This window comes from Bubalus kerabau, chromosome 3 (assembly GCF_029407905.1).
Source record: "Bubalus kerabau isolate K-KA32 ecotype Philippines breed swamp buffalo chromosome 3, PCC_UOA_SB_1v2, whole genome shotgun sequence".
Classification (NCBI taxonomy): domain Eukaryota; kingdom Metazoa; phylum Chordata; class Mammalia; order Artiodactyla; family Bovidae; genus Bubalus; species Bubalus kerabau.
Window position 1 is genome coordinate 152,470,853 of NC_073626.1, and position 27,242 is coordinate 152,498,094.

General features: G+C 37.8%; 1 protein-coding gene across 1 annotated transcript in view; it reads left to right on the forward strand.

Moving 5' to 3' along the window:
* The window catches only part of CPS1 (carbamoyl-phosphate synthase 1), a 121,896-nt gene that overhangs the window by 59,726 nt on the left and 34,928 nt on the right, over nucleotides 1-27,242 (forward strand). The window contains exons 21-26 of the mRNA XM_055574458.1: nucleotides 10,555-10,696; nucleotides 12,040-12,105; nucleotides 12,573-12,636; nucleotides 14,343-14,524; nucleotides 25,708-25,902; nucleotides 26,324-26,391. Of these exons, the coding sequence (XP_055430433.1) occupies nucleotides 10,555-10,696; nucleotides 12,040-12,105; nucleotides 12,573-12,636; nucleotides 14,343-14,524; nucleotides 25,708-25,902; nucleotides 26,324-26,391 (717 nt within the window). The remainder of the gene's footprint in view (nucleotides 1-10,554; nucleotides 10,697-12,039; nucleotides 12,106-12,572; nucleotides 12,637-14,342; nucleotides 14,525-25,707; nucleotides 25,903-26,323; nucleotides 26,392-27,242) is intronic.

A 27,242-nucleotide genomic window follows, 5' to 3' on the forward strand; every position in this document is an offset into this window, starting at 1 on the left:
TATATTTCTCTTGTGACAAAGTACATTTCTGTTATGATACAGTTGTAAAATAATTACTATTCTATTTTTGTAGAAGGTGAAACTGAGTCACACAGAGGTGTGTGTCCTGCTTTATGTCACACCAGTCAGAGGAAGCAATAAATCTAGCCCAGGGCTTCTGCCTTCAGTTCTAGTCACTAACCCTTTTCAAAAGCTTCTTTGTAGAGATATGACTTTTAAATCAGACAGCTGGAGATCAGTTCCTCCTTAGCTGTCAAGTTGCGAGCTGCATGTTTTCCTGCCTGGATTGTTGACCTCACTTAGAGCAGAAGCCTTGTAAGAGATGTGCCCTTCTCTAGAACTCTTGTGAGGAAAACATGGGGGCCTGGCAGGGAGAAAGCCTTGGTGAGTCACCTTAAAAGATGTAAACAGAATTTTCAAGGGTATGGAGAGCTAGCATAAGAATTTTCTTTTTAAATTTTGCTGTATTTATAAGACAGACATCTCTCTCTGTGTATGCACATATACATACAAATACGTATATTTCTTCTTTAAATAAAATGTAAATGCCTTATCTCTCATTTTAATGAAGGTGAGAGTTTAAAGCTCCTGAAGTATACAATGGAAATTAAACTTAGTCAAAATAGTCTGCCTGAGCAATAATTACAGATGCTAGATAATCACTCACTGGCTTCCAGGATTTTTCACCTGCTCATTCATTCCTGAAATGCCTTAGTGGGTGTAAGACCACCGCATGTACGCTGGGAGCTGAAGTGGGTGATGCCTACCTCGAGGAGTGAGGCAGTGGCCTTGACTTCTGACAGTGGAGTAAATGCCTGAGTGAACATTATCTCCAGAAGATTGTTTATGCTTTGCAGTAGATATGAAGTATAGTGGGCCTTGCCCCCTCAAGATCTGGATACAGGAATGCTACAGAAAGAGGGAGGAGACAGACAACCCAAGATGCTAAGGCCATGTTTAGAGGACTTGCCAATCTTTTTCTGCTAAACTCCTGTTGCTTCTCCTCTACCTCCTCTTCCCCTTTCTCCTCTCTTGTGCCTGCTTCTTCCCCTTTTCCTTGTCTTCTGGCCTTGGCATTTATGAAGCACTTATTACCTAATTGGCACTGTGCTAAACACTTGACATGTTTATCATTTCATCTGATTAAGGAGATTTTTATCTTAGTGTAGTTAGTTGGAGCCTAACTCTAGATCCAGCCAGTAATATTGGCTTATCTCAGGCTGAGTAGGCAATTAGGCACTATTTGCCTATGTAAATATAGTGATGGTAATATAAAGGCCATCACATGGTTATGTTGATATTACACACACTGCCTCATACTGCACCTGCTATCTACCTTTGGCTGATGGTCTGGTTTAATTGACCATCCTTTGCTCTAGCTAGCTTGAGGTGGGGGCTACTGAGTTAGTTCTTGAATCTACAGTCATAAGTATGAAATAGATGAGAATTTTTGCTATCTGGATATTATATGTCTTCTTCTGAAAAACTCTCAGTGACAAAGATTTTTGACTTCCATGTGGGTAGTAATCCTCAAATTAACATAGATCTAGTGTGACATGGTACCAGGACTTTAATCTGAGAATTTTTCCACATCCTCCTGAAAATGGCTTCAGATTTTTCTCCTTCCTAGAAAAGGTTTACATTTTCTTATTCAAGAACTGGGTAATATTGGTCAAAAGTTATTTCTACATATGTTACACTTAGCAAGGAAAAAAAAAATCTAAGCAGGCAATGGCACCCCACTCCAGTACTCTTGCCTGGAAAATCCCATGGATGGAGGAGCCTGGTGGGCTGCCATCCTTGGGGTCACGAAGAGTCGGACATGACTGAGCGACTTCACTTTCACTTTTCACTTTCATGCATTGGAGAAGGAAATGGCAACCCACTCCAGTGTTCTTGCCTGGAGGATCCCAGGGATGGGGGAGCCTGATGGGCTGCTGTCTATGGGGTCGCACGGAGTTGGACACGACTGAAGTGACTTAGCAGCAGCAGCAGCAAGCAGTAGTTATCAGTAAATAGGCTTCATGTAATTCTGGGCTTCTCTGGTGGCTCAGACGGTAAAGAAACTGCCTGCAATGTAGGAGACCTGGGTTCAATCTTGGGTCAGGAAGATCCCCTGAAGGAGGAAATGGCAACCCACTTCAGTATTCTTGCCTGAGAAATCCCATCATCAGAGGCGCTTGGTAGGCTACAGTTCATGGAGTCACAAAGAGTCAGACACGACTGCATGACTAACACACAAGATTCTAAGTAACAGTTTCTAGAAGTCAAAGGAAGTCACATATTGAAATTTATAATACGTTTGTTTCTTGGACAACATATGTGACATTTGGAAAACTCCTCTGTGAAAACATGACTTGTTTTTTTTTAAGATTTTAATTTTTTTTGGTATGGATCATTTTAAAAGTCTTTGTTGAATTTGTTACACTATTGCTTCTGTTGTTTATGTTCTGGTTTTTTGATTGCAAGGGATATGGATGGGATCTTAACTCCCCAACCAGGGATCAAACCCTCATCCCCTGCATTAGAAGTTGAAGTCTTAACCGCTGGACCTCCAGGAAAATCTCATGCTTTAAACAAAGATGATGGATAAATTTTAAAATACAGGGCTTCCAAATAAACTGGTTTGTGAAATAACAAATTTTAAAATATCAAAGAATACTCACTTAGTGTCAGTTTTCTACTGGAGCCTTATACAATATTTCTTTTTATCTGTTGGATTTAAATTCTGGATGTATAACAAACCTATGTTCATAGAAAAATCTAGGATTTTGCTTACTGAATGCTCTGTTAATTTTTTAAAAAAGAATACACTGAATTCATTTAAAATTATGAATAAATTTGCTAAGCAGAAATAACAGGAGCACTATCCCATAGTATAAACTGTGCCTTTTAGCTCAGTCTGATCAGGTAAAAGCTATTTTCTTAATAAAAATATGCTCTTTTGAGTGTAGCAGAGAACTTTTTTATATGCTAGTAAACATGGTGGCTCGGTGGTAAAGAATCTGCTTGCAACGCAGGAGATGCGTGTTTGATCGCTGGGTCAGGAAGATCCTCTGGAGGAGGAAATGGCAACCCACTCCAGTATTCGTGCCTGGCAAATCCCATGGACAGAGGAGCCTGGTGGGCTGCAGTCCACGGAGTCGCAAGAGAGTCAGACACTATTGAGGGACTGAGCATACACATTCATAGGACACAATTATGAGATTATAATCCACAGTCTATAAATATACCAGATTAAAAGTTATATAACAATATTTCTGGATTATTGGGATTGCTAAAGATTGGTTAAAAATGAACATGGGATTCAGGAGTTTAAAAATATTCTATAATATAAATTTCTCATAGTATTTTCTTTTGTGTTTTGATTTGTTGCTTGTAATACCCTTTAAAGTGAAGTATAATTTTGTCTGTCATCAGCACTTGCAATTTTATAGCATTGTTGTGATAGTGCTAAGTGAGCCCAGATCCTAATAAATACTTTTCATACTCACATGGTTTCATATGAACATGGGATCTAATTGTTTGTCCTGGACACGAGAGATAAAAGATTAAGGCTTTCTTTAAATCCTCTGAGGACCTCACTGCTGTACAGAAATGAAGCATGGTGCTCTCAAAAATTAAGAGAAAATAGTGCTACTTACCCAATTTCCTGGGTGTTTATCATTTTCTTTCCTAAATGCCTCTGCTGCTTTTGAAAAATGTCTTTCTCATTTCTCTCAAGGAAAGAGGTAACAACCTGTCTCCTTGAAAGAAAAGATGAGAAGACAAATAACGTCTCCACTCAATTGCATTATTGAGATTGTGGCATGGGCTTGAACCCGTGAAATGCCAAAAATAATCAATGAAGCCCTGCAGAACTCAGAAGAGAGGCTGGTGAGGGGTCTTGGAACAGAGAACATACATCTTACTCAGTTCTCTTCCCTTATGAGATTTGCTGTCATTACTGAACATCAGGCCTTCTCCGTAGCTTTTCTTAGCTCCTGCCTTTGGGGGGATTTTTTTAAGAGACGATAATAACAATTGCAAGCCCATCCCATAATTGTAGGCCAGGTGGAGCACTCATTTTCACATTAGGGCCTTGTGCAATCTGGAGGGAAATTTGTTTAGTATTACTTATGAGTTGGTGGATCAGATAAAAGCCAGTCAAGTGGAAGAGAGGACTGTGTGAAGTATGTGGGCTCCCCCGGTAATTGCAATGCTGCAGGCGTTCCTCTGGTCGGGTAATAGATTTCCCCAGCTCCTCTGTGCCAGGTGAAATTTCCTCATTAAGGGGAATTTATTCCATTTCCTTTTATCATTTATTATTGAAGACTAAGTGTGAGTGGAGGAAACCTCAGAGATGACAGGCTAGAATTTTAAACAACAAGATCTACACCGGAAGTAGAACAGAAAGAGTAGAGAGGCTTGTTTTGTTTATAAAAGGAGAGAAGGCGGGAGAGAACACTTCTCCCTCTAGAAGCTGAGCCATCCCGTCTAACGGTTAAAAGATGATGGCAGAGTGTGTGAAAGTATGATCGTCTTATTTTTAAGACTTTTTTTCTCCCTCTAAAATTTCAGACTGTCATTTTGTGCTGCTCAGGAGAGAAAAACTGAAGGTTATGAAAAGGCCAGCCTCCGAGTTGTTTGGTGTTTCTTTGTTTTATTGTTTAGATTCTATTCAGCTATATTGAAAGTGTAACCTTTAAAGTGTTTGTCCTTGAACTCCAAAAGCAAGGAAAGCTGTTAGGAGAAAGAAAAGCTGTATATGTATTTTAGAGGATACAGTTCTGAATATGGATTTAATGTGTTCATATTCATAAAGGTAAAGATAAACATAGACTTTCTAGTACACCAAATACATATAAAATAACGGAAGAGTAATTTATTTATTGTATAGATTTTAAAACTGTGTGCTTTAGTGCAAGATGCTCCATTCTGCTGAGCACATTTCTCACTTGGTATAATGCTTTTTCAATTTACAAGATAATATAAATGGAACATTTTCTATTGAGGATTCAAAACACAGTTTTGAATTACAAATTCAAATTTTGTCTTTCTTTTAGTAATTATTCTGTTTTTAAGTTTGCTCCAAATTAAGATTTTCCTTTAAAAAAATAGAAATATGATAGCCATGTATCTAAAATAATTTTTACCTAGCTTGATTTTAAAAGACAAATCTCATTCTGATGCAAGTTCTTTATAGCAGACAAAATGGAGGGCAGCCCAATATATGCTGATAAAGATGAGGAGCATATATCTAAATCTCCACATTGTTAAATGAGCTTTATGTTCACTTAAGATTATTCATCTTGTATCTGATTCTTAAGAGGTTTAACCTTATCTAAATCACTGGCCCAAAGCTAATGAATCGTGTCTTCAAACTGTCTCTTCTTTTATTTTATTATAATGGAACTCAAAATAAAATTTTGTATCAGAACAAGTAGGGAATGAAGTGAATTTTCTACTGTGTGTAATGACATGCCAGCCAATCTTATGTGATGCAGTGGATACAGTGGAGAGAGTGAACGAGGGAAATTTGGAGAGCAGCCACCTATGTCGTCCTGTGGGTTAGGGACACCTCACAGAACAAGGACTCTGGTCAATACGGGAAGAAGTCTAACTTGTCTGTATCTTTGTAACTGCCATGTTGGGTCAGAATCCTCATCTCTTTTTTCAGTGAGGAGGATTGTAATGTACTTTGCACTATTTCATGAACATGTCTAAAGAGTCGAAATTATTAACCAGTGAGGCCATGATTTCATTCATGGCCTATAGAAGACATATCACTTTGAACTCCGTAGGACTGTATCTATCCCAAATTTTCATTCAAGTTGTGATGAACATGAATATATTCATATGCCATTCCAAATTAGTACATCCTAATTTTTAAGATATGTAAAAATATCATGCTATTGATCTAGTTATTTGAATACTGAATGAAAGTTTAAGGCAATTTTTGGCTCACCAAGAAATATTCTGAAAATGAGCTTGTGAGCTTAAAACATGCACTTTGCAGGTCTAGCTTGAAGCATCTGTTTTAGAACTCTCACCAGGTATGGTTTGAGGGGGCACCTATGGAGAAATAGTTTTCACCCCTATTCTGAAACTCTGTCATTCATTATTCATTATTTTGTGTTACTGTTGCTTTTCTCAGCATCCCCCTTAAATAATGAAAACTCTCTGTGGTCGGGATGCTATGGGAGCAGTAATGATTGAGTTAGTTTTAGCTATTTTTTGCCACAAAGCTGAACACAAAATTAATTCAGTTTACTTTTGTATGCAGAGGGTCAATTTTATCAATCAACCTTTCTTTTCCTCTTCTTTCCTTTTTTTAAATTTGTTTGTTGGTAAGACTTCAATTTTATTTGGTGGGTACAGGAGGAATACTGTGTATTTGCTGGAGATGTCTTTATATGCTCTATTGGACTCTTTGGTGGGAAAGAATAAGAGGAATTATGCATATTTCAGCAATAGAAAAGACTGCATAGCTGAATGTGGATAAAACAAATGCAAATTTCTGCATCCCTAATAGAAATTTGAGGAATCTGAATGTTTTCTTTTTTTTTGTTTGTTTGTTTAATACCATTATTTATAATTTTTATTTAAATTATTATCACAGTCTGTGAAGAATTGACTGATCCTCTATAAGAAAAATAAATCATTTGAAGCAAAATAATAAAAAAACTCACCAATAGGGCTAAAGATAAATATGTTACTTCTGGTTATTTTTTGACTTGAAGAACTTGCATTTCTAATAGTCCATAGTAATAATTATAGGTGTGATGGTTCTTTTTAAGGCATGTTTCTTAGTGTGTCTGTATCATTTTGTTCAAGGTTAGAATATAGTCATTTTAGTTAAAGTGATTGTTGATATGGTAACATGGGTTTTGCCTCATGTAGTTTTTTGCAATAATGAAGAAATGTCTAATTGAAGATTTATTTATTTTTTGCTTGTTTTTCCTTTTACTGCTATCCCACAATGATGGGAAAGTGTTCTAGCAGATAGCTAGAAAAATCTATGGGTAAGAATTTACTCAGTGTTATATGTACAGTGTTTCTCCACCCAACTCAAGCTTCATACCAGTGCTTATAATAAGATTGTAGATCACAGAGAAAATGTGTAGTCTTTCTTCACACAGGTAAACATGATTGAACTGTTCAGGAAAGTCATGATTTAAAAAGAACATCATCCAAAGTTTTAATTTAGGAAAATAGTTTATTTGTCAAGCATTTCCATTTTGAGCCTGAATGCACATTTGCACATAAACAAATGAGCAATTGGTGTAGGAACATAGTCTTGGCAAGGAGAGTGGAAATATACATTTCTAAAACAAGTAGAAACAACAACAAAAAATCTTTTCTCTGCTTTTGTCTGGAACTTTATTTTTTTTAACTAAAAGCAAATGCCATCAATTTGAGTGTTTAAGGGGCCCTCAGAAGCTCATCAGTCACCTTCACCTGTTGGGTAAAACTTTTCCAGACTTCCCCAGTGGAAAACTGAAAGTCAAAATCACTCAGTTGTGTCCAACTCTTTGTGACCCCATGGATTATACAGTCTATGGAATTCTGCAGACCAGAATACTGGAGTGGGTAGCCTTTCCCTTCTCCAGGGGATCGTCCCAACCCAGGGATTGAACCCAGGTCTCTCACACTGCAGGTGGATTCTTTGCCAGCTGAGCCACAAGGGAAGCCCAAGAATACTGGACTGGGTAGCTTATCCCTTCTCCAGTGGATCTTCCTGGTCCAGGAATCAAACCAGGGTCTCCTGCATTGCAGGTGGATTCTTTACCGACTGGAGCTATCAGGGAAGCCCTTCCCAGTGGAAGTTGGGAGCATTTCCTCTGAACCACATCATCTTCTTGTGTGTGTTTATCTCATAGTACCTCTCACTGTGGTATCAGAGAAATAGTGATTCATTTGCCTGGTAATATACTCTCAGCTCCATAAATGTAGAGATATGATATTTTAATCTCTCCATCATTAAAATACATGGGACAGAGCTCTGATACACGGAGCAGTTGTTCACCAAGTGTTAAAGAACTAATGAAGGAATGACAGTTAGTGTTGCTCAACCTTCACCATCCACAATTCCCTACTAACTCGGATTTCCAACAACAAATCCTCTGTAAGTTCCTATATGCCCTGCCATGCCCATTGCTTCCTCACATTATTGCAGACACAGTGCCCTTGCCTTGTCAACCCTTTTTTTCTGTATAAACCTGAATTTACTTGATGGCTCTGTATTCATCCCTCCACTGCCATATTATTTCTCAAGTACAACCACTCACACGGTTATCTCTCTTCTCTGACCTCACATTGCATTACATAGCTTATTTCTCCATAAAAGGTTTGGAATCACTCTCTATTACTGCATCGTCTCAAATACTATTTTGTATCTTCTTGAGCATCATTGTCTGGTAGAATTTTCTGTGATGATAAAATATCCTGTAATCTACAAGTGGATTATAGGATATTTTATCCTGTAATCTACTCTGTCCAACATAGTAGCCACTTGCCTGTATAGCTACTGAGCACTTGAAATGTGAGTAGTGAAAGTGTGGCTCTGAATAATTTAAAAAAATTTAAGCCAATGAACATCTGAATTTAAGTAGTTGTGTGTGGCTAGTGGCTGCCATCTTGGATGGCATAGTTCTAGTTAGCACAGTGCTTGGTACATAATAAATAATACTTAATAGGCAGATTGTGTTTAGAAATTTGGCAGGAAAATGTGTTGTTCTGGGGAGAATGCTTATCAAATACTTGGGAAGTTTAAGAAATCAAAATGAAATAGGAAAAAAGAAATTAAATTCGCTAGGAGAAATAATAGATTTGAGAGAGAGGAGAGAAAATAGGTCCCACTGAGAAAGTGAATTGACTAGGAACTGCTGAAGCTTCAGAAATCCAAACTAACACTGATACACAAAAGCTAGAGAAATAGTTATTAAATGTACCAGCTTGATTCTTTCTTCTGTGAACTCAGAATATGAATTAATTAAATGAAGAAGATTGAAGGATAGAATGAACAAAATGCAGTAGATTTAATTCAATCATACTCTATTAGCAGAATTTTGATGAAAATGTTTTATTTATTATTACATCTTCTGACAAAAACTTTTATATTTTAATTTCATTGTATTGACTATCAAACTATTATAATTGAATTTTATTGTATCGACTACTGCTTGAAACAGCTTGGCTGTAGCTATTTGGTTAGAGATACTTTTTGTAGTATTTAATTCTTCTGTACCTCAACCCTTTGAAAATTATTTTGTGTACATTTGAATTCTAGTTACAAGTATATTTCAATAGCTTCTCTTTCCTGTAAAGTAAAAAAGCTCTAGAATTACAGTTTCCTTCATTCATGTAATAAATATTTATTGAATGCTTTCTGTGAGCCAGACAGTGAGCTCGGCTTTGGGAATAATCTGGTAAATGAGACAAATATATTCTTTGCCCTCCTGGAACTTGAATCTAGCAGGAAAAATGTCTGGATACTTAAGAAAAACTAAGAAACATTAAAAAGATCAGGAGATAATGACATGCTAAAGAATATCATTCCAACTATGCCCCTGGCTCCAACAAGAGTCAGTTAAAGGTCCAGAAAGATGCATGTTGGTTAGGGCAGACTAAGAAGGCTTAGAGGATGAGCCTTGGCTTTAGCTGACCTATGAGGCATGGCTGGGATTTGGAGAGAGGACAGGTAGGTGATGGGAATGTTAAAGGCGTTATTGGTGAGAGACATAACGTGAATGATGTCTACACTGTGGAAATCATCATGGGAAAGTGAGGAGACAAATCTGGTTTGAGTGGAAAATAATATCAAAATCACAGAACTATCTTCTCAACACAGAGAGATATATGACACTAGTAAATAGAGATAGTTTATGAAGAGGACACCCAGCCCAATACCATGTTGGGATGCCTAGGTGGAGAAATTCTCAAAGCCCATTAAGACCTGGAGCACAGGTCAGACACTGGAGAAGGGGCTGTGAATTTGGGGATTATCAACTAGTTATGTAGGATAACTGGTCATTATGAGCCAACGGCAGTGGCTAAATTTAGGAAGGGAGAGAAAGTAGCCAGATGTAAGCAGGCAACAGAGGACAGAGCCATAGAGAATAAACAGTAAATTGTTGTTGTAATAAAGTAGGGTGAGAAGCAACTTATTGCCAGAGACATATATTTTTAAGGAATGAAACATCAAAAGGGTCACGTGATGACAGACTGCGAGGGTGAAAATTAAGAAAGTGCTCTTGGGTTTAAAAGGTCCTGACTATTTTTGAAAGAACAACTTCATTAGGACCGTAGATGAAGAAGCCACCTTTCAGAAAATAAGAAGAGAAGAGGATATATAGGGTGGGAGTGGGAAACCACATGTTTTGAAAGCTGGCATTGCTAATGGCACCTCATAGAGCCTAGACCACTTAGTGGGTTATTTGTGTATTTTTAAAAGTCAGCAGACCTACTTGGAAAGTTGGAAAATAAGGAGACTGGTGATTTCAAAATTGACTAGTTCACTGCTTCTTACTGTGTCTGGTCTAAACTTGAATTCTCTTTTTCATTAAATCCTAGTGAGTCCATTACAGAAGAAACCCTGAAAAAGGCAAAGGAAATTGGGTTCTCAGACAAGCAGATTTCAAAATGCCTTGGGCTGACTGAGGCCCAGACAAGAGAGCTGAGGTTAAAGAAAAACATTCATCCTTGGGTTAAACAGGTAAAGGAATAAAGGACTTTGTCTTTCTTCCTAGGATTCCATGGGTAAAATATGGGTACCAATCACAGAGCCATTTTTAATAGAAAGAGGTGGAATTCGAAAGTGAATTTACTTGTTCAACCGATGCACATGACGTCACTTATTTTATTCAGCACAGGATTGATTTATGATTTAAAGGGGAAAGGATAGGGGCATTGGGATGTAGAAGGAAGAGTGAGAACATGATTTTCTTGGCCTGAATGAAAAAAAAATTAAAATGACCTCTCCTCTACTTTTTGACCCATGTGCAAATATATCAGTAGTAAGAGAAATCCTTAGTGTAATAGAAGGGCCTGAAATGCCCTAGTGTAGTGGCTAACTCTCTTGAAAAGAATAGTTATCTCTTTTGGCACTGGCTTTTTACAGGGTAATACTTTATTTTAAGTGCCCTATCATTATGGTTCATTTAGTATTCATTGTGATAGGGCTGGGCATAATGAGCTCATCTAGTATTCATGACAATCACACTAGAACTTTCATAGGTGTACCGTTGTGATTCTTTTTGGCCTTTAGGAGAAGAGATGCTTTGGCTTAAAGTACCACCAGCTGGTTTTTGTCCTTTAAAATCATTGGCTTTTCTCTGTGTGCTCAGGGGGCACACACATAACCTTAGGTCTGGGACTTGATGCTGAATATTTTCTACTCAGCAATTATTATCTTTCTTCCTTCTCACTTGCCTTACATTAGTTTGCCCTGTTGGCCCCAAAATCTTGCTCACTAAGCTGAGCTCCTGGTCCTTGAGAGCTGAATTGATTTACTTTCCCCAAATATGTTCAATGAGATCTAGTCCCCTTCCCTACGTGTCTATGCTTTGTGGTATTTAAGTCATCCCACTGCGCAGTGCCATAGGTAACTTCAGTCCTATGCATTAATCTGCAAACCAAAGACATCCATATATATAGATCATTTTGTTCTGGTTTTATGTTTTATTTGTAATTGCTTAAGACAGATGGTTGGGTAAGTTTTCCTGATAACCAGTTGACTATATGAGCATTTTCTTGTGTTCCTGAGAGCTAATACTTAGTAATCTGATACTCTGTAATGTGTATTGTCATTCATTGCCCAAGAGATAGCTAAATCATATTGTTTTTTTCTCTGCTCTCCCTTCTATAATTAGAAAGCAACTGGATGATACATACATTTTTCTTGTCTTTCTCTTTGATAGAAATGGGCATTAAAGGAATATGAATGCAGAACCAAAAAAAAAAATTCATGACCTTCTTGAAAAAAATTGTATTAAGGGGGAATAAAAACCCACATGTATGTATGTATTTATTTTACATATGTATTTATTTCTCTTTCAGATTGATACACTGGCTGCAGAATACCCATCAGTAACAAACTACCTCTATGTTACCTACAATGGTCAGGTAAGAACTGCCAAAGTTCTGTAATGCAGAAAGCTCTACATTTAGTAGATGGTTTATTTACTAGTATATTTAGTAAATAAAAATGACATCATTTGAATTTAATATGATGATGTACTTTTGTACTCAGTCTTTTAAGAACTGCCTTAAGATGATGAAATAAAACAAGTGGAGAGATAAAGATAATGGTTATATGATTGACACAGCATTATAAATTAATAAAAAAAGACTGGTGACATAAACATAAAATTATACTGTATTCTCATGGCTAATTGAAAATACTGAATACTTTTTTTTACAAATAAGTAGGGTTTATATAACATTTTATACTTATGGATTCCCAAAGACTAATAGAAGATGCATATGAACAAGAGAAAGAATGAGAAAGACACACTCAAAGGCATGACACAGTTGAATTAGAGGGAAGAATAACATAATAATTGCCACATCTTCCTTTTTCTCCCCCTTAGGAGCATGATATCAATTTTGATGATCATGGAATGATGGTGCTGGGCTGTGGTCCATATCACATTGGTAAAGTGATAACTTATATTTACACAGAACTTTTCAGTTTATGTAGTACTTTTCACATATGTTAATTCCATTATTCTAAGAACTATGTAAAGTAAAAGCTGTCAAAATAAAAATTTTACAAATTAGGAAACAGAGGTTCAGAGCCATGTATCCCAATGTATATAGCTATTAAATGAAAGAAGTAGGACTCAAATGTAGGTCTCAACCACAAATTCCATCTCCTTCCCTTTTACCTTGTTATCCCTTTTTCATTTTCATTCTCATGAGCTAAACTTAGCCTCTTACTGGGGTTGGGGAGTGAATTACACATTAACTTTTTATCTTCCTGCATAATTTTCACCAAGATCTGTATTTGCTCAATAACTTTATACATAAAAGAGTAATCATTTTTGTAGATCCAATGTCTGACCTAACATATGACGTGGGTTGACATCAGATGCAAAGAGCTCATCTCATTGAGACCCAGGAAGAGTATCACATAGTTTAATTAAAACATTCTCACCAGAATTTGTTGTATTTCTCCCAGTCACTTAAAATTAGATATTTAATAATGAATCAAGATCTATTACAGTTACAAAGTATATATTTAAATAGATGTTTCTTAGCAAGTATATCTAACATCTAGCCTCTGCAAGGTGTTCTAATATGGAAATGATGAAACATATGATTTAAATGTACTTTAAACATAGAGTTTATTACAGTTTTTACAATTAAGTGTTTCAGGAAGTGGTAGTTTGCCAATTTTTGGCCAAACCTTAAAGTAGGCCAAAAGTGTTTATACCTTTGCCACTTTATCTTATGCTTAAATAGCTTGGACACCTTCACCAGGACCTACCCTTCTCTAAACCTTTCTTCTTTCCTTTTCAAATTTCACCTAATTTATGCAACCATTCTACATTACTTTAGGGTCTAAGAAAGATTAGCTGAGCTAATAGTCAATTGTGTACTTAATTGATAGTGAGATTTAACATGCTACTATATTTGGACAACTTATTATGCTGACAAGCATTTTTAGGAGACAAAGTCCTAATGCAAAGGATTAGTACAAATCCCTGAACTTCAGTTCTATGGCATCCCAGTAGAGGTGATATTTTGAGGCATTTAGGCCATTATTATACATCAAATCACTTCCTAGAAGGTCACTCACTCTGCATGGGGTGGCCTTGCCAAGCTTAAAAGGATATGCTTGGAAAGGCCAGGACTTTCCAATCAATCAAGACATGTCAGAGCTGCAAGGCACCTCAGGGATCATTGGGTTTGGCTCTCAGACAGCAGGGTAAGTGGAAGGACTTAAACAAGAACTCAAGTGTTCTGATCACAAACTTTATTATGTGTGCTGAGGTCAATATGTTCACTTTGAGTTTCTTTTCAGTAAATGAGGTTTGTAAAAATTATTATTATAGTTCTCCTCCATTAACTTTGAGGTTCTGAATGTTCCAAATATGGAGATTACCTCTTGCAGAACTTAGTATACAAAGCAAGCCAACCCGTCGTTGTGGTTTAACGAGTCCCTGTTTTTCCTACTAATAATATAGTAGGAAATAGTATGCATAATATCAATAGATCTGACATTTATATTTTGGAAAAAAATTGAAAGGGCATTAGCTCCCTTAGCATTGACTGACTGGCAATATATTTCTGCTTCTCTTTGTGTTATAACTTCAGGCTTCTCTTCCCCTCTCTCCCCAATTTCATTGTCTCTGTAGGTAGCAGTGTGGAATTTGATTGGTGTGCCGTCTCCAGTATCCGCACATTGCGTCAGCTTGGCAAGAAGACAGTGGTGGTGAACTGTAACCCTGAGACCGTGAGCACAGACTTTGATGAGTGTGACAGACTGTACTTTGAAGAGTTGTCCTTGGAAAGAATCCTAGACATCTACCATCAGGAGGTAAGAAAGGAAAAAAAAAAGAATAAAAATATATACAATGCATACTTTATATATGTGTATCCATATATGTGGATTTATATTGCAAGTTACCTTCAGAGAAAGAGCTTCTGGTGTCTTCCATTGTCTAATTTAGTAATGAAACTCTGAAAAATAATCACCCCAGCCTTAGATTCTTGAGGCCGTGGCACAGAGTAATTCTTTTTCATATACAATACACCTTTTCTTTCTCAGCATTCCATCTATACTGAAAATTCTTCTTGGTAACATGTGCCAGACACATATTAATTAGCATAAGACCGCCCCAATAGATATTTTGTAAAGCCATTTAATTGATCATGGAGACCCACGATAAGAAGCCTCTCTTTAGTTCACATCCTGTTGTGGTTTAATGATGACCACTTCTCAGAGGAGACAGGTTTGTTATTCACAAAAGACTGGTTAATTCTTTGTGCTACAGATGAAGCTGTTAGTCTTCAGTGTAAAAATCAATGAGTTCATTCTAAATGATTTTGGTAGCATTATAGCCTTCTCTTCTACTTCCACTCCAATATTATAGAGTGTATCTTCACTGTGGGTTTATATGATCCTAGGTTAACAAGTTATTTTACAATTAAAAAAATGCCTACTTGAAAATTTTAGTCATGCCTTTTGATGCTGTTATAATTAATTAATCATCCCTATGTATAAAATATGGTCACTTAAGGAAAAAACAATTAACTTGGAGCCATAAGACTTAAATTTTTGACTTGAAAATTTGTTGATTTGTGCCAGTTATTTAAATCCTCTGTGCTTCATCTTTGTTATTTTTGTTAATGAATCATATGAGTGTTAAAACATGGTACATGTAGGTTTTGTGATGGTAACATAGATTTGTGGTTGAGATCGCATTGTCGAGTATAAATATAGTGTTGGAACAATGTGATGATTTTATTACTGTGAAAAGAAATAGACAAATTTAGGATTAATGTATCATCATAGTTTTCTATTTAGGCCTGGCCTACTAATCTTTTAATATAATGAAACGAAACCATTAGGTACGGATTCCCAGGTGGCTAAGTGGTGAAGAATTTGGCTGCCAATACAGTAGATGAGGGTTTGAACCCTGGGTCAGGAAGATCTCCTAGAGGAGGAAATAGCAACCTACTCCAGTATTCATGTCTAAAAAATCCCATGGACAGAGGAACCTGGCAGGCTACAGTCCATGGGGTCGCAAAGAGTTGGACAAAACTGCACACAGCACACAAACCATTAGGTAGAATATACACAATTTCCAGTTCTTTCACTGACCAGATTTTTCTCATAATTTCTTTATTCATTTTAGATAAACTGGTGGGGATCAAAGCAAGTACATATTCTACAAATATTTCTTGAGTATCTTCTAAAACTCAGGTTCAGCAAGATCAGTTCAGTTCAGTCACTTAGTCATGTCCAACTCTTTGTGACCCCCATGGAGTGCAGCACGCCAGGCCTCCCTGTCCATCACCGACTCCCAGAGTTTACTCAAACTCATGTCCATCGACGCAGTGATGCCATCCAACTATCTCATCCTCTGTCGTCCCCTTCTCCTCCCACCCTCAATCTTTCCCAGTATCAGGGTCTTTTCCAATGAGTTAGCTCCTTTGCATCAGGTGGCCAAAGTATTGGAGTTTCAGTTTCAGCATCTGTCCTTCCAATGAACATTCATGACAGATTTCCTTTAGAATGGACTGGTTGGATCTCCTTGCTATCCCAGGGATTTTTTTTTTAATTTGATTTTATTTTTAAACTTTACATAATTGTATTAGTTTTGCCAAATATCAAAATGAATCCGCCACAGGTATACATGTGTTCCCGACCCTGAACCCTCCTCCCTCCTCCCTCCCCATACCATCCCTCTGGGTTGTCCCAGTGCACTCCCAGGGACTTTTAAGAGTCTTCTCCAACACTACAGTTCAAAAGCTTCAATTCTTCAGTGCTCAGCTTTCTTTATAGTCCAACTCTCACATCCTTACATGACTACTGGAAAGGCCATAGCTTTGACTAGATGGATCTTAGTTGGAAAAGTAATGTCTCTGCTTTTTAATATGCTGTCTAGGTTAGTCATAACTTTTCTTCCAAGGAGCAAACATCTTTTAATTTCATGGCTGCAGTCACCATCTGCAGTGATTTTGGAGCCCCAAAGAATAAAGTCTATCACTGTTTCTCCATCCGTTTGCCATGAAATCATGGGACCAGATGCCATGATCTTAGTTTTCTGAATGTTGAGTTTTAAGCCAACTTTTTCACTCTCCTTTTTCACTTTTATCAGGAGGCTCTTTAGTTCTTCTTTGCTTTCTGCCATAAGGGAGAAATATTCAGGGAGGATAGAGAGCTGTAAAACCAGGTCCTTACCTTTGAGACATTGAAATAAAACTGGGAGTAAGAGAAGCAAAAAGCAAAGGAGAAAAAGAAAGATATAAACATCTGAATGCAGAGTTCCAAAGAATAGCAAGAAGAGATAAGAAAGCCTTCTTCAGTGATCAATGCAAAGAAATAGAGGAAAACAACAGAATGGGAAAGACTAGAGATCTCTTCAAGAAAATCAGAGATACCAAAGGAACATTTCATGCAAAGATGGGCTCGATAAAGGACAGAAATGGTATGGACCTAACAGAAGCAGAAGATATTAAGAAAAGATGGCAAGAATACACAGAAGAACTGTACAAAAAAGATTTTCACAACCCATATAATCACGATGGTGTGATCACTGACCTAGAGCCAGACATCCTGGAATGTGAAGTCAAGTGGGCCTTAGAAAGCATCACTACGAACAAAGCTAGTGAAGGTGATAGAATTCCTGTTGAGCTATTCCAAATTCTGAAAGATGATGCTGTGAAAGTGCTGCACTCAATATGTCAGCAAATTTGGAAAACTCAACAGTGGCCACAGGACTGGAAAAGGTCAATTTTTATTCCAATCCCTAAGAAAGGCAATGCCAAAGAATGCTCAAACTACCGCACAATTGCACTCATCTCACACGCTAGTAAAGTAATGCTTAAAATTTTCCAAGCCAGGCTTCAGCAATATGTGAACTGTGAACTTCCTGATGTTCAAGCTGGTTTTAGAGAAGGCAGAGGAACCAGAGATCAAATTGCCAACATCTGCTGGATCATGGAAAAAGCAAGAGAGTTCCAGAAAAACATCTATTTCTGCTTTATTGACTATGCCAAAGCCTTTGACTGTGTGGATCACAATAAACTGTGGAAAATTCTGAAAGAGATGGGAATACCAGACCACCTGATCTGCCTCTTGAGAAATTTGTATGCACGTCAGGAAGCAACAGTTAGAACTGGATATGGAACAACAGACTGGTTCCAAATAGGAAAAGGAGTACATCAAGGCTGTATATTGTCACCCTGCTTATTTAACTTATATGCAGAGTACATCATGAGAAACGCTGGACTGGAAGAAACACAAGCTGGAATCAAGATTGCCTGGAGAAATATCAATAACCTCAGATATGCAGATGACACCATCCTTATGGCAGAAAGTGAAGAACTAAAGAGCCTCTTGATAAAAGTGAAAGAGGAGAGTGAAAAAATTGGCTTAAAGCTCAACATTCAGAAAATGAAGATCATGGCATCTGGTCCCATCACTTCATGGGTAATAGATGGGAAACAGTGGAAACAGTGTCAGACTTTATTTTTCTGGGCTCCAGAATCACTGCAGATGGTGACTGCAGCCATGAAATTAAAAGACGCTTACTCCTTGGAAGGAAAGTTATGACCAACCTAGATAGCATATTCAAAAGCAGAGACATTACTTTGCCAACAAAGGTCCGTCTAGTCAAGGCTATGGTTTTTCCTGTGGTCATGTATGGATGTGAGAGTTGGGCTGTGAAGAAGACTGAGTGCCAAAGAATTGATGCTTTTGAACTGTGGTGTTGGAGAAGACTCTTGAGAGTCCTTTGAACTGCAAGGAGATCCAACCAGTCCATTCTGAAGGAGATCAGCCCTGGGATTTCTTTGGAAGGAATGATGCTAACGCTGAAACTCCAGTACTTTGGCCACCTCATGCGAAGAGTTGACTCACTGGAAAAGACTCTGATGCTGGGAGGGATTGGGGGCAAGAGGAGAAGGGGACGACAGAGGATGAGATGGCTGGATGGCATCACTGACTCGATGGACATGAGTCTGAGTGAACTCCGGGAGTTGGTGATGGACAGGGAGGCCTGGCGTGCTGCAATTCATGGGGTCGCAAAGTGTCGGACATGACTGAGTGACTGATCTGATCTGATCTGATCTGAATGACATAATATCTGAAAAGTTACATAATTATTAAAAAATATTAACAAGCATTACAAGTGATAGTGGCAGGCATTTAACATGTAGTTAATGATTTCTGTATGAAGTGGTTTAAGGAAAGATGAAAAACTTCTATAGTTGCCTTCATACATATGAATGCTAATGAAGTCCTTTTATAACTGAATTCAGTATGATAGAAATAAATAAACTGGCCCTTATTTGAAGCTAAAATTGTTTTTTTTTTTTTAATGCCACTACATATACTGAGGTAATTTTAAATGTTGTGTTGAAGACCATAAGAACAGTATACCATTGATATATTCTTTATGCTACCCTACAAGAAATGTGATTTTAATATATCACATGCACATATCAGGCACATATGTATATATATTTGTGTATACATTTCCTTGTATAAGGTTGTTATGTATCTCCTCACAGCAGGCTTTACAGGCATTGTCTCTCATAAGGGGTGTGCATCAACCTTCAGGAGGCTGCCCTTGTTCGACCTTGGATGCCCCTGGTGATCAGGAAAGCACTGAAGCATTCAGTAGTAAATTTGAAGAAAATTGGAAGCACGTCTAATCTTATTTAAAAGCACACATTTGAGTCACTTAGAAGGGCAATAGGCTTTCCCAAGGATACATAGCTACATGGGATGATAGAAAATATGATAGGTCCCTTGGTCCAGGTCACTTGGTCGAGTTCAGGACCAAGCTTGTTTCCATGGCATCAAAGGAGCACCTCGAAAGAAAACCTTAAGGGGAAGTCAGAAAAGTGATGTGCCCTGTGAGAAAAGCAGGCTGCTTTGGAGGGACGTCTGGATCAGAAGTTGAGTGTGAGAGGATGCTAGAAATGCTGAAATCTCCTTCCCACTTCTTCTTCTTCTTTTTTTTTTTAATAGAAAAATTTGTAGTGATATATCCCTTTAGCTTCAGGCATTTTTTTTTTTTTTGTAGTTGTAAAGGGCAACACTTTAAACTGAAGTCATTAATTCCTTATGATTGTATCCATGGATTCTGTTCCCTGAGAAGAGCTTTGCATTTTTATTTTTAATGTTTTGGTGTGTGAGTGTGGAGAAGAGCCAAGACATTGAGAAGTGGGTGTCTGCCATCTATAAAGCTTCCCAGGTGGTGCTAGTGGTAAAGAACCTGCCTGCCAATGCAGAAGACTAAGAGACATGAGTTCAATCCCTGGGTCAGAAGATCCCCTGGAGAAGGGCAAGCCAACCCACTCAAGCATTCTTGCCTAGAGAATCCCCACGAATAAAGGATCCTGGGGGACTACAAAGACTAGGACACTACTGAAGTGACTTAGCACGCCATCTACATGGCTTTGATGGATGATATTTTTTGCCTGGTTCAGTTTTGTTTAGGACACTCCTTAAAAAGGAAAAAGATGTTCTCAAATTATATTGAGGTATATGAGTTGAAAATAATTACTTTGTTTATAGAAGTGCTAACACTGATCTTCTCTTTTATTAGTGTGGTCAGTCACACAGTCTTGTCCAACTCTTTGAAATCCCATGGACTGTAGCCTGCCAGGCTCCTCCATCCATGAAATTTTTTAGGCAAGAATACTGGAGTGGGTTACAATTTCCTATTCCAAGGGATCTTCCCAACTCAGGGAGCAAGCCCATGTCTCTTGCATCTCCTGAATTAGCAGATGGATTTTTTACCACCCCACCATCTAGGAAGCCCCTTTTTTAATTAGATCTATTGTTAGATCTGTTTCCCTGGGATGCTGCTGCTGCTGCTAAGTTGCTTCAGTTGTGATGGGTTATGCAATGATCTTTATAGACTATGATGATAAGGGAGACTCTCACAGATCCTTTCTAACTTCACATTTCCCTTTCTTTCTTTGGAGACTCATGGTTTGAAAAGTTATAAACAAATCACATTTATTTTCTTTTACTTCCAAACCCTACTTAGGACCCATTTCTTAATTCTTTTAGTATTTGCTCATTAAAAAACAGGTCGAGTTTAAAAATTCAGGCAACATGTTTGACACTTTATGATGTCCTGTATGATTTGAGTCCTGATTATGTATTTTTTTTTCTTTTACAATGTATAATTTACTGGATCATACCCTATAAAGATGTACTCTGATTAATGATTTAATTCTCCTAATTTTAACACCTGATGCCGTATGTATTGGAGAAGGACATGGCAACCCACTCCAGTATTCTTGCCTGGAGAATCCTGTGGACAGAGGAGCCTGGCGGGTTACAGTCAGCAAATGGGTCACGGGGTTGGAAAGAGTCAGACACGACTGAGCAACTAAGCACATCATATGCATAATAGACAGTGGTACCTCTGTACCACAGCTTGAGTTAAGTGAATGAAAGAGTGACAGCCATGAATTAGTGATAGACAAAATACCTCAGGGAATGGATCACTCTAAACTAGAATTGGGTTTCACTCCTAGCAATTGGTTTCATTGCAATTAAATCTTAAGATTCTGTCTGAAATGTTACAAATGTTTTACTAAAATGTGAATTACTGAAATATAATGCATGTGCAACCTCACTGATGGATATATAAATAATGAAGATGTAAATTAGAGAAAATACATGAAATTACAAAAATCAGGGCTATTTTTTGGTGAAGTAAATGGTATATCTGTTAGTAAGACAAACTTTCTTATATTGCATTCTGTCTATATTAAAACATTTAATTTGTCTGTAAAATAAGGACTGACCTAAGTGATTCATATATAAAAGAAACTGAAATGATCTGAAATACATCTGAAGTATTTTCTGTTAATTCCTCACCACTAAAAATAAATTTGTGGTGTGATTTCAGCTTAAAAATTATTGCAGAAATATTTTTGTAAGGTAATGCCTTAGCTTCATGATATCAGGTTTAAAAACTAGGAAACTAAGCTACAAACATGTTTAGGTAAGATCAGTAGAACTTTGGGAGCCTAGTGGAATTATTTTAGGCCTAACATATTTAGAAATCTGTGAAACAAATCTGCATTTTAGAATATTTTGCTTCAGTAAATTACTTGAAATTAAGTGTAAGTGATTGTATATGATATTAATTCATCTGTGTAGATACCAGATTCTCTTCTCTTAGTCTCTACAAGCTCTGTGCTTAGAGTTGGGACCAATCTAAGATAAAATTATTCCACAAAATTCTCCTCTATTAACTTCATCCCTCAAATACGTTCTCTTTTACTGAATTCCCTTTGCTGTGCAGGCAAAATCTGCACTCAACCATCACACCATTACTCTAAAACATTCCTATGGATATGATTTGTCTTCCAAATAATGGTCTTTATTTTTGGAGGTCAATGATGAGAATAGGATATTGGAGTGAAAGTGTTTCTATCTACTACTTCCCAGAAAGAATGTTTGAGAAATATCTCTTCTACCCTTTAACATTCACCACCTTTGAAACAAGCCAGAAAAACAGGATTGGTTTCAAATTTAGACTTGGCATATTAGGTAAGCATAGCTGCTTTATGGAGAAGGCAATGGCACCCCACTCCAGTACTCTTGCCTGGAAAATCCTATGGACAGAGGAGCCTGGAAGGCTGCAGTCCATGCGGTTGCTGAGGGTCGGACACGACTGAGCGACTTCACTTTCACTTTTCACTTTCATGCATTGGAGAAGGAAATGGCAACCCACTCCAGTGTTCTTGCCTGGAGAATCCCAGGGATGGGGGAGCCTGGTGGGCTGCTGTCTATGGGGTCGCACAGAGTCGGACACGACTGAAGTGACTTAGCAGTAGCAGCAGCTGCTTTACAATATGCAGAATCTCATTCAAGTAATTCTGTGTTTGCTAGGTAAGAAATATCGGCAAGTCACTTGACCTTCACCAAGCCTGTTTATTTAGCTGTAAAATAGGGATAAGTAATAACTGCCTCAGAGTGAAAACCATGAAGGTCAAAATGTAGTTTAGATGTATAGTAATGTACTAAATGGGCTTCCCAGGTGTCACTAGTGGTAAGGAATCCACTTGTCAATGCAGGAGACATAAAAGATGTAGGTTCAATCCCTGGATTGGGAAGATCCCCTAGAGGAGGGCATGACAACCCATTCCAGTATTCTTGCCTGAGAATCTCATGGACAGAGGAGCCTGATGAGCTACAGTCCATGGGGTCATAGAGTCAGACATGACTGAAGTGACTTAGCATGCACACACACAACGTATTTAAGTAGTAGTAGTTTATATTATGGGGCTTCCCAGGTACTCAGTGATAAAGAATTTGCCTGTCAAGAAGGAGACCCAGTTTGGTCCTTGGATCTGGAAGATCCCTAGAAGAAAGAAATGGCAACCCACTCCAGTATTCTTGCCTGGGAAATCCTGTGGACAGATGAGCCTGGTGGGCTACAGTCCATGGGGTTGCAAACAGTTGGACACAAAACAGGAGCAGCAGTTTATATTATTATTTATAAAGTTGTTAATTTATTGAAAAATTGAAATCAATTCCATAGAGTTATTTAAACTACTGATATATTTATTATACACAGCTTTTTAATTCATCTTTAAATGCCTATTTTAGTCCAATTGACTCTAATATTTGCTCATAGCTGGTTACTTCTCCCTTAATTTTAGAATTTATTTTTGAAGACTTTCACATAAGAGACTTTTTGTATATATTTAATATTTAATTGAAGAATTAGTTTCTAGGTCTCTAAAATATTAATGCCACTAATAAACTAAAATAATAAGCAAATAAAAATACTATAGTTAAGAGAATAATTTTTATTAAAAGTTTTGCAAAAAATAAATAGTGAACATAAAAATGATGATAAAAGCAGCTTAAGTGTACTCATAAGTATGCAGAAATGTGGACTGTTATTTTCCATAATGTTTACAATGCATTTAAGTACTCAATTGCAGGGTGTTTGCTTAGGCAGTATATAATTTCTCTTATCAGAGAGAAATTAGTTTTGCCCCTTTCAGTAATATTTCAGAATAATTTCAAACTGACAAAAAAACATTTGTGTGTGTGCTAAGTCACTTCAGTCATATCCAACTCTTTGTAACCCTATGGACTGTAGCCTGCCAGGTTCTTCTGTCCATGGGATTCTCAAGGCAAGAATACTGGAGTGGGTTGCCATTTCCTCCTCCAGGGGATCTTCCCCACCTAAGGATTGAGCCTGTGCCTCTTATGTCTCCTGCATTGGCAGGTGGATTCTTTAACACTAGTGCCATCTATTACTTCAGTAATATTCAATTGTAGGTTGTTAAGGCAAAGATAAATTATGCCAAGATCAATGGCCTATCTGATATTGTAATATTTTCTAATTAAATAATAATGTCTTATTTATATGCTTACAAGGTGTAACACCTTTAATGTTTATTACCCTATTTGATCTACATACATAGAAATCTTATGAAGTAGGCAGGTATTATTATCCTAATTTTATAGACTAGGGGATGGAACCCCAGGGAGAGTTTCACAGAGGGAACCAGGAAGGGGAGGGACTTCTAAGTCCAAATCCAATTCCCCACCGTCCCTCACTGATTCCCCCATCATCTCGATAACACTAGTCTTGAGAAATTTGAGATTTTGTGGGCTTAAAAAAAAATTTAGTGTTTTGACTATTCATAGGAGATTAATGTTAATGATTCAAGGACTGCTTATATAGGAAATAGGAACTAAAATCAGTTATGGGTACTGTAGACAGGTACCAAGGCAGCAGTGAAGGGGAGAGGATGTCAAAGTGAGAATTAGGATTTAGACTGCACTTCAGGGGTGGTTAGTTTAGATAAGGGGAAGGAGAAGGAAGGAAGGAAACAAGGCCGGAAAAGGTTAAGCAGTGAGAGAGCTTGCTGGTGGGAATGCATGTAGGTGGTGACGGGGGTAGGTGGTCTTCCTGGCGCTGAGAGGAGTGATTGTAGATAAGACTGGAAAGCCTTAATGGCCCCGATGGTAAAGAGTTAACACTTTACCCTTTAGGCAACAGAAACATTTGGAGAACTCTGAATACAGTAGTAACTTGGTGAGGAGTCTTGTGAACAATTAGTCTGAATCTGTGGCTTCCCACTTGGCACTAGTGGTAAAAGAACACACCTGCCAATGCAGGAGACGTAAGAGACGTGGGTTCGATCCCTGGGATGGGAAGATCCCCTGGAGAAGGAAATGGCAACCCACTCTAGTATTCTTGCCTAGAGAATCCCATGGACAGAGGAGCCTGTCCATGGCGGGCTACAGTCCATCGGGTCACAAAGAGTCGGATGTGACTGAAGCAACTTAGCACGCATGCACAATCTAAATATGAAGTGCTGGAATGGAGAAGAACAGCAGAGATGAGTGTTAAAAGGAGAGATCTGTATCCATTCAGGAAATTACAACAGTAGTTCAAGAATTAATTGAATATAATATAAAGCACAGGATGAAAATATTCATTGACTTGATTTTCTAATTGCCACACGTGCAAATGTCATACATTGACATGCAATTGTATGGAAGCCATATTTGGTAATCATATACAGGAGTCTTTCATGCTAATCACATGTAGTTTTCCAGGAGTCTTATCAAAGATTTGGATGTTGTGTGCCTGGGGACTTCCCTGGTGGCTCAGACAGTAAAGACTCTGCCTGCAATGCAGGACACGCAAGTTCCATCCCTGGGTTGGGAAGATCCCCTGGAGAAGCGAATGGCTATCCACTCCAGTACTCTTGCCTGGAGAATTCTATGGACAGGATCCTGGCAGGCTACAGTCTATGGGGTTGCAAGGAGGTGGACAAGACTGAGTGACTAGTGTGTGTGTGCATGTGTGTGTACCTGGAAAGTCAGGACGAAATCCGTTTATCTTTCTGTGGCATAACTTAATATTATCCATTGATGGGAATAATGAAAATATCACATTCATGTTCCACATTTTCGGTAAGGAAATGGAGGCAGTAGTATTAGCCCAGTTGTTCATCATCCAATAGCTGATAAGAGGACATATTTTTCAGGCGTGTGGTGGCTGCATCATATCAGTTGGGGGCCAGATTCCAAACAACCTGGCGGTCCCCCTGTACAAGAATGGCGTCAAGATCATGGGCACGAGCCCTCTGCAGATTGACAGGGCTGAGGATCGTTCCATCTTCTCAGCTGTCTTGGATGAGCTGAAGGTGGCTCAGGCACCATGGAAAGCTGTTAACACTTTGGTAAGAAGAGAATCACGTGTCTGTTTTTAACATTTCCTTTTGAAAAGTCACGACCTGAATGCTAGCTACTGCGGATGTTAACTGCAGGGCAGATAGAATACACTATGCTGAGTGAATTTACTTTTTAAAGTCGCTGTATTTCCATGATTGCAGTTAAGTGGGGGTTATAAATTGATAGGAGTATTCTCATTAAGATTCCGACAATGAAAAGAGGTTCACACTATTTTTGAACTAGATTTGATATTTAGAATTAGAAACTAGAAATTTTATGTATTTCCATATCCAATTTACATTTTAATGGTGTCTTTTGAGAGGAAGAATAAAAGGAGTTGAGTTACCACTTGTTCTAATGATACCATTCTGCATTTTTATTGACCACTTTACACTATTCATGCATTTTGTTGTTGTTTCTGTTCATTAGAACGAGGCATTGGAATTTGCGAAGTCTGTGGGCTACCCCTGCTTGTTGAGACCTTCCTATGTTTTGAGGTAATATATATTGTGTTCTGAAACAATTATTCAGAAAGAGGAAATACCAAACTGCATTCTGCATGCTAGGAGCACTGGGCTTTGATGTGTAGTAATTTGTAAATCCATCGACAATCCCCACGCCAACAAAGCCAGGGTGAAGACCTGGGCACGGTTCTTCAGTGCAGTTGGTGCTTTTCCTTCTGGGAGTGACAATAGTGTCTCCAGTCCTACATCCTAGAAGCATGGCTTACGCCCTCTCCTTGCCAAGCAAAGGGACGATATCTTTACATTAGAGAAGAGGACAATTAAAAAAACCAAAGAGCAAAAACAAGCTTGGGGTGTCTCTCAGCAGCCTCTGTTTTCTGATACTCAGAAATGAAAGTTAATCTTTGACTCTTGTCATCTCCTTCCTATAGTGCTTGTGGTTTGAATATTGTGGGGTCTTTTTGAGATCATAATTTTTAATAAGTGAATTATAATGTTGGAGGACATGGACAGTGTCTTTTATAATAAACTTGGAAACTAAGTTTTACTATCAAAGGAGAAGTTGTCAATTGTTACTTATTTTCTTCAGATGTTACCACATGTGAGGAACAATTTCAGTGAACAGGGGATAATAAGAGAAATGTAATTTGCTGTGCACAATTTGCAAGTGTAAATGGAATTGGAGATGCGATCCTTTAAAATAATGAAAAATTTCAAATGAGGTGGAAAACTTTCCTTTTTATTTAAATGACATTTTGTGTAAACCACATTCTGATAATACTACTTCTCTGAAGTATTAATGTAAGTTAATTTCAACAACACAGACATTTAAGGAGGATTGCAGAAAGCAACTCTGAGTTCTGTGCTTCTTCTCATCATTTCAG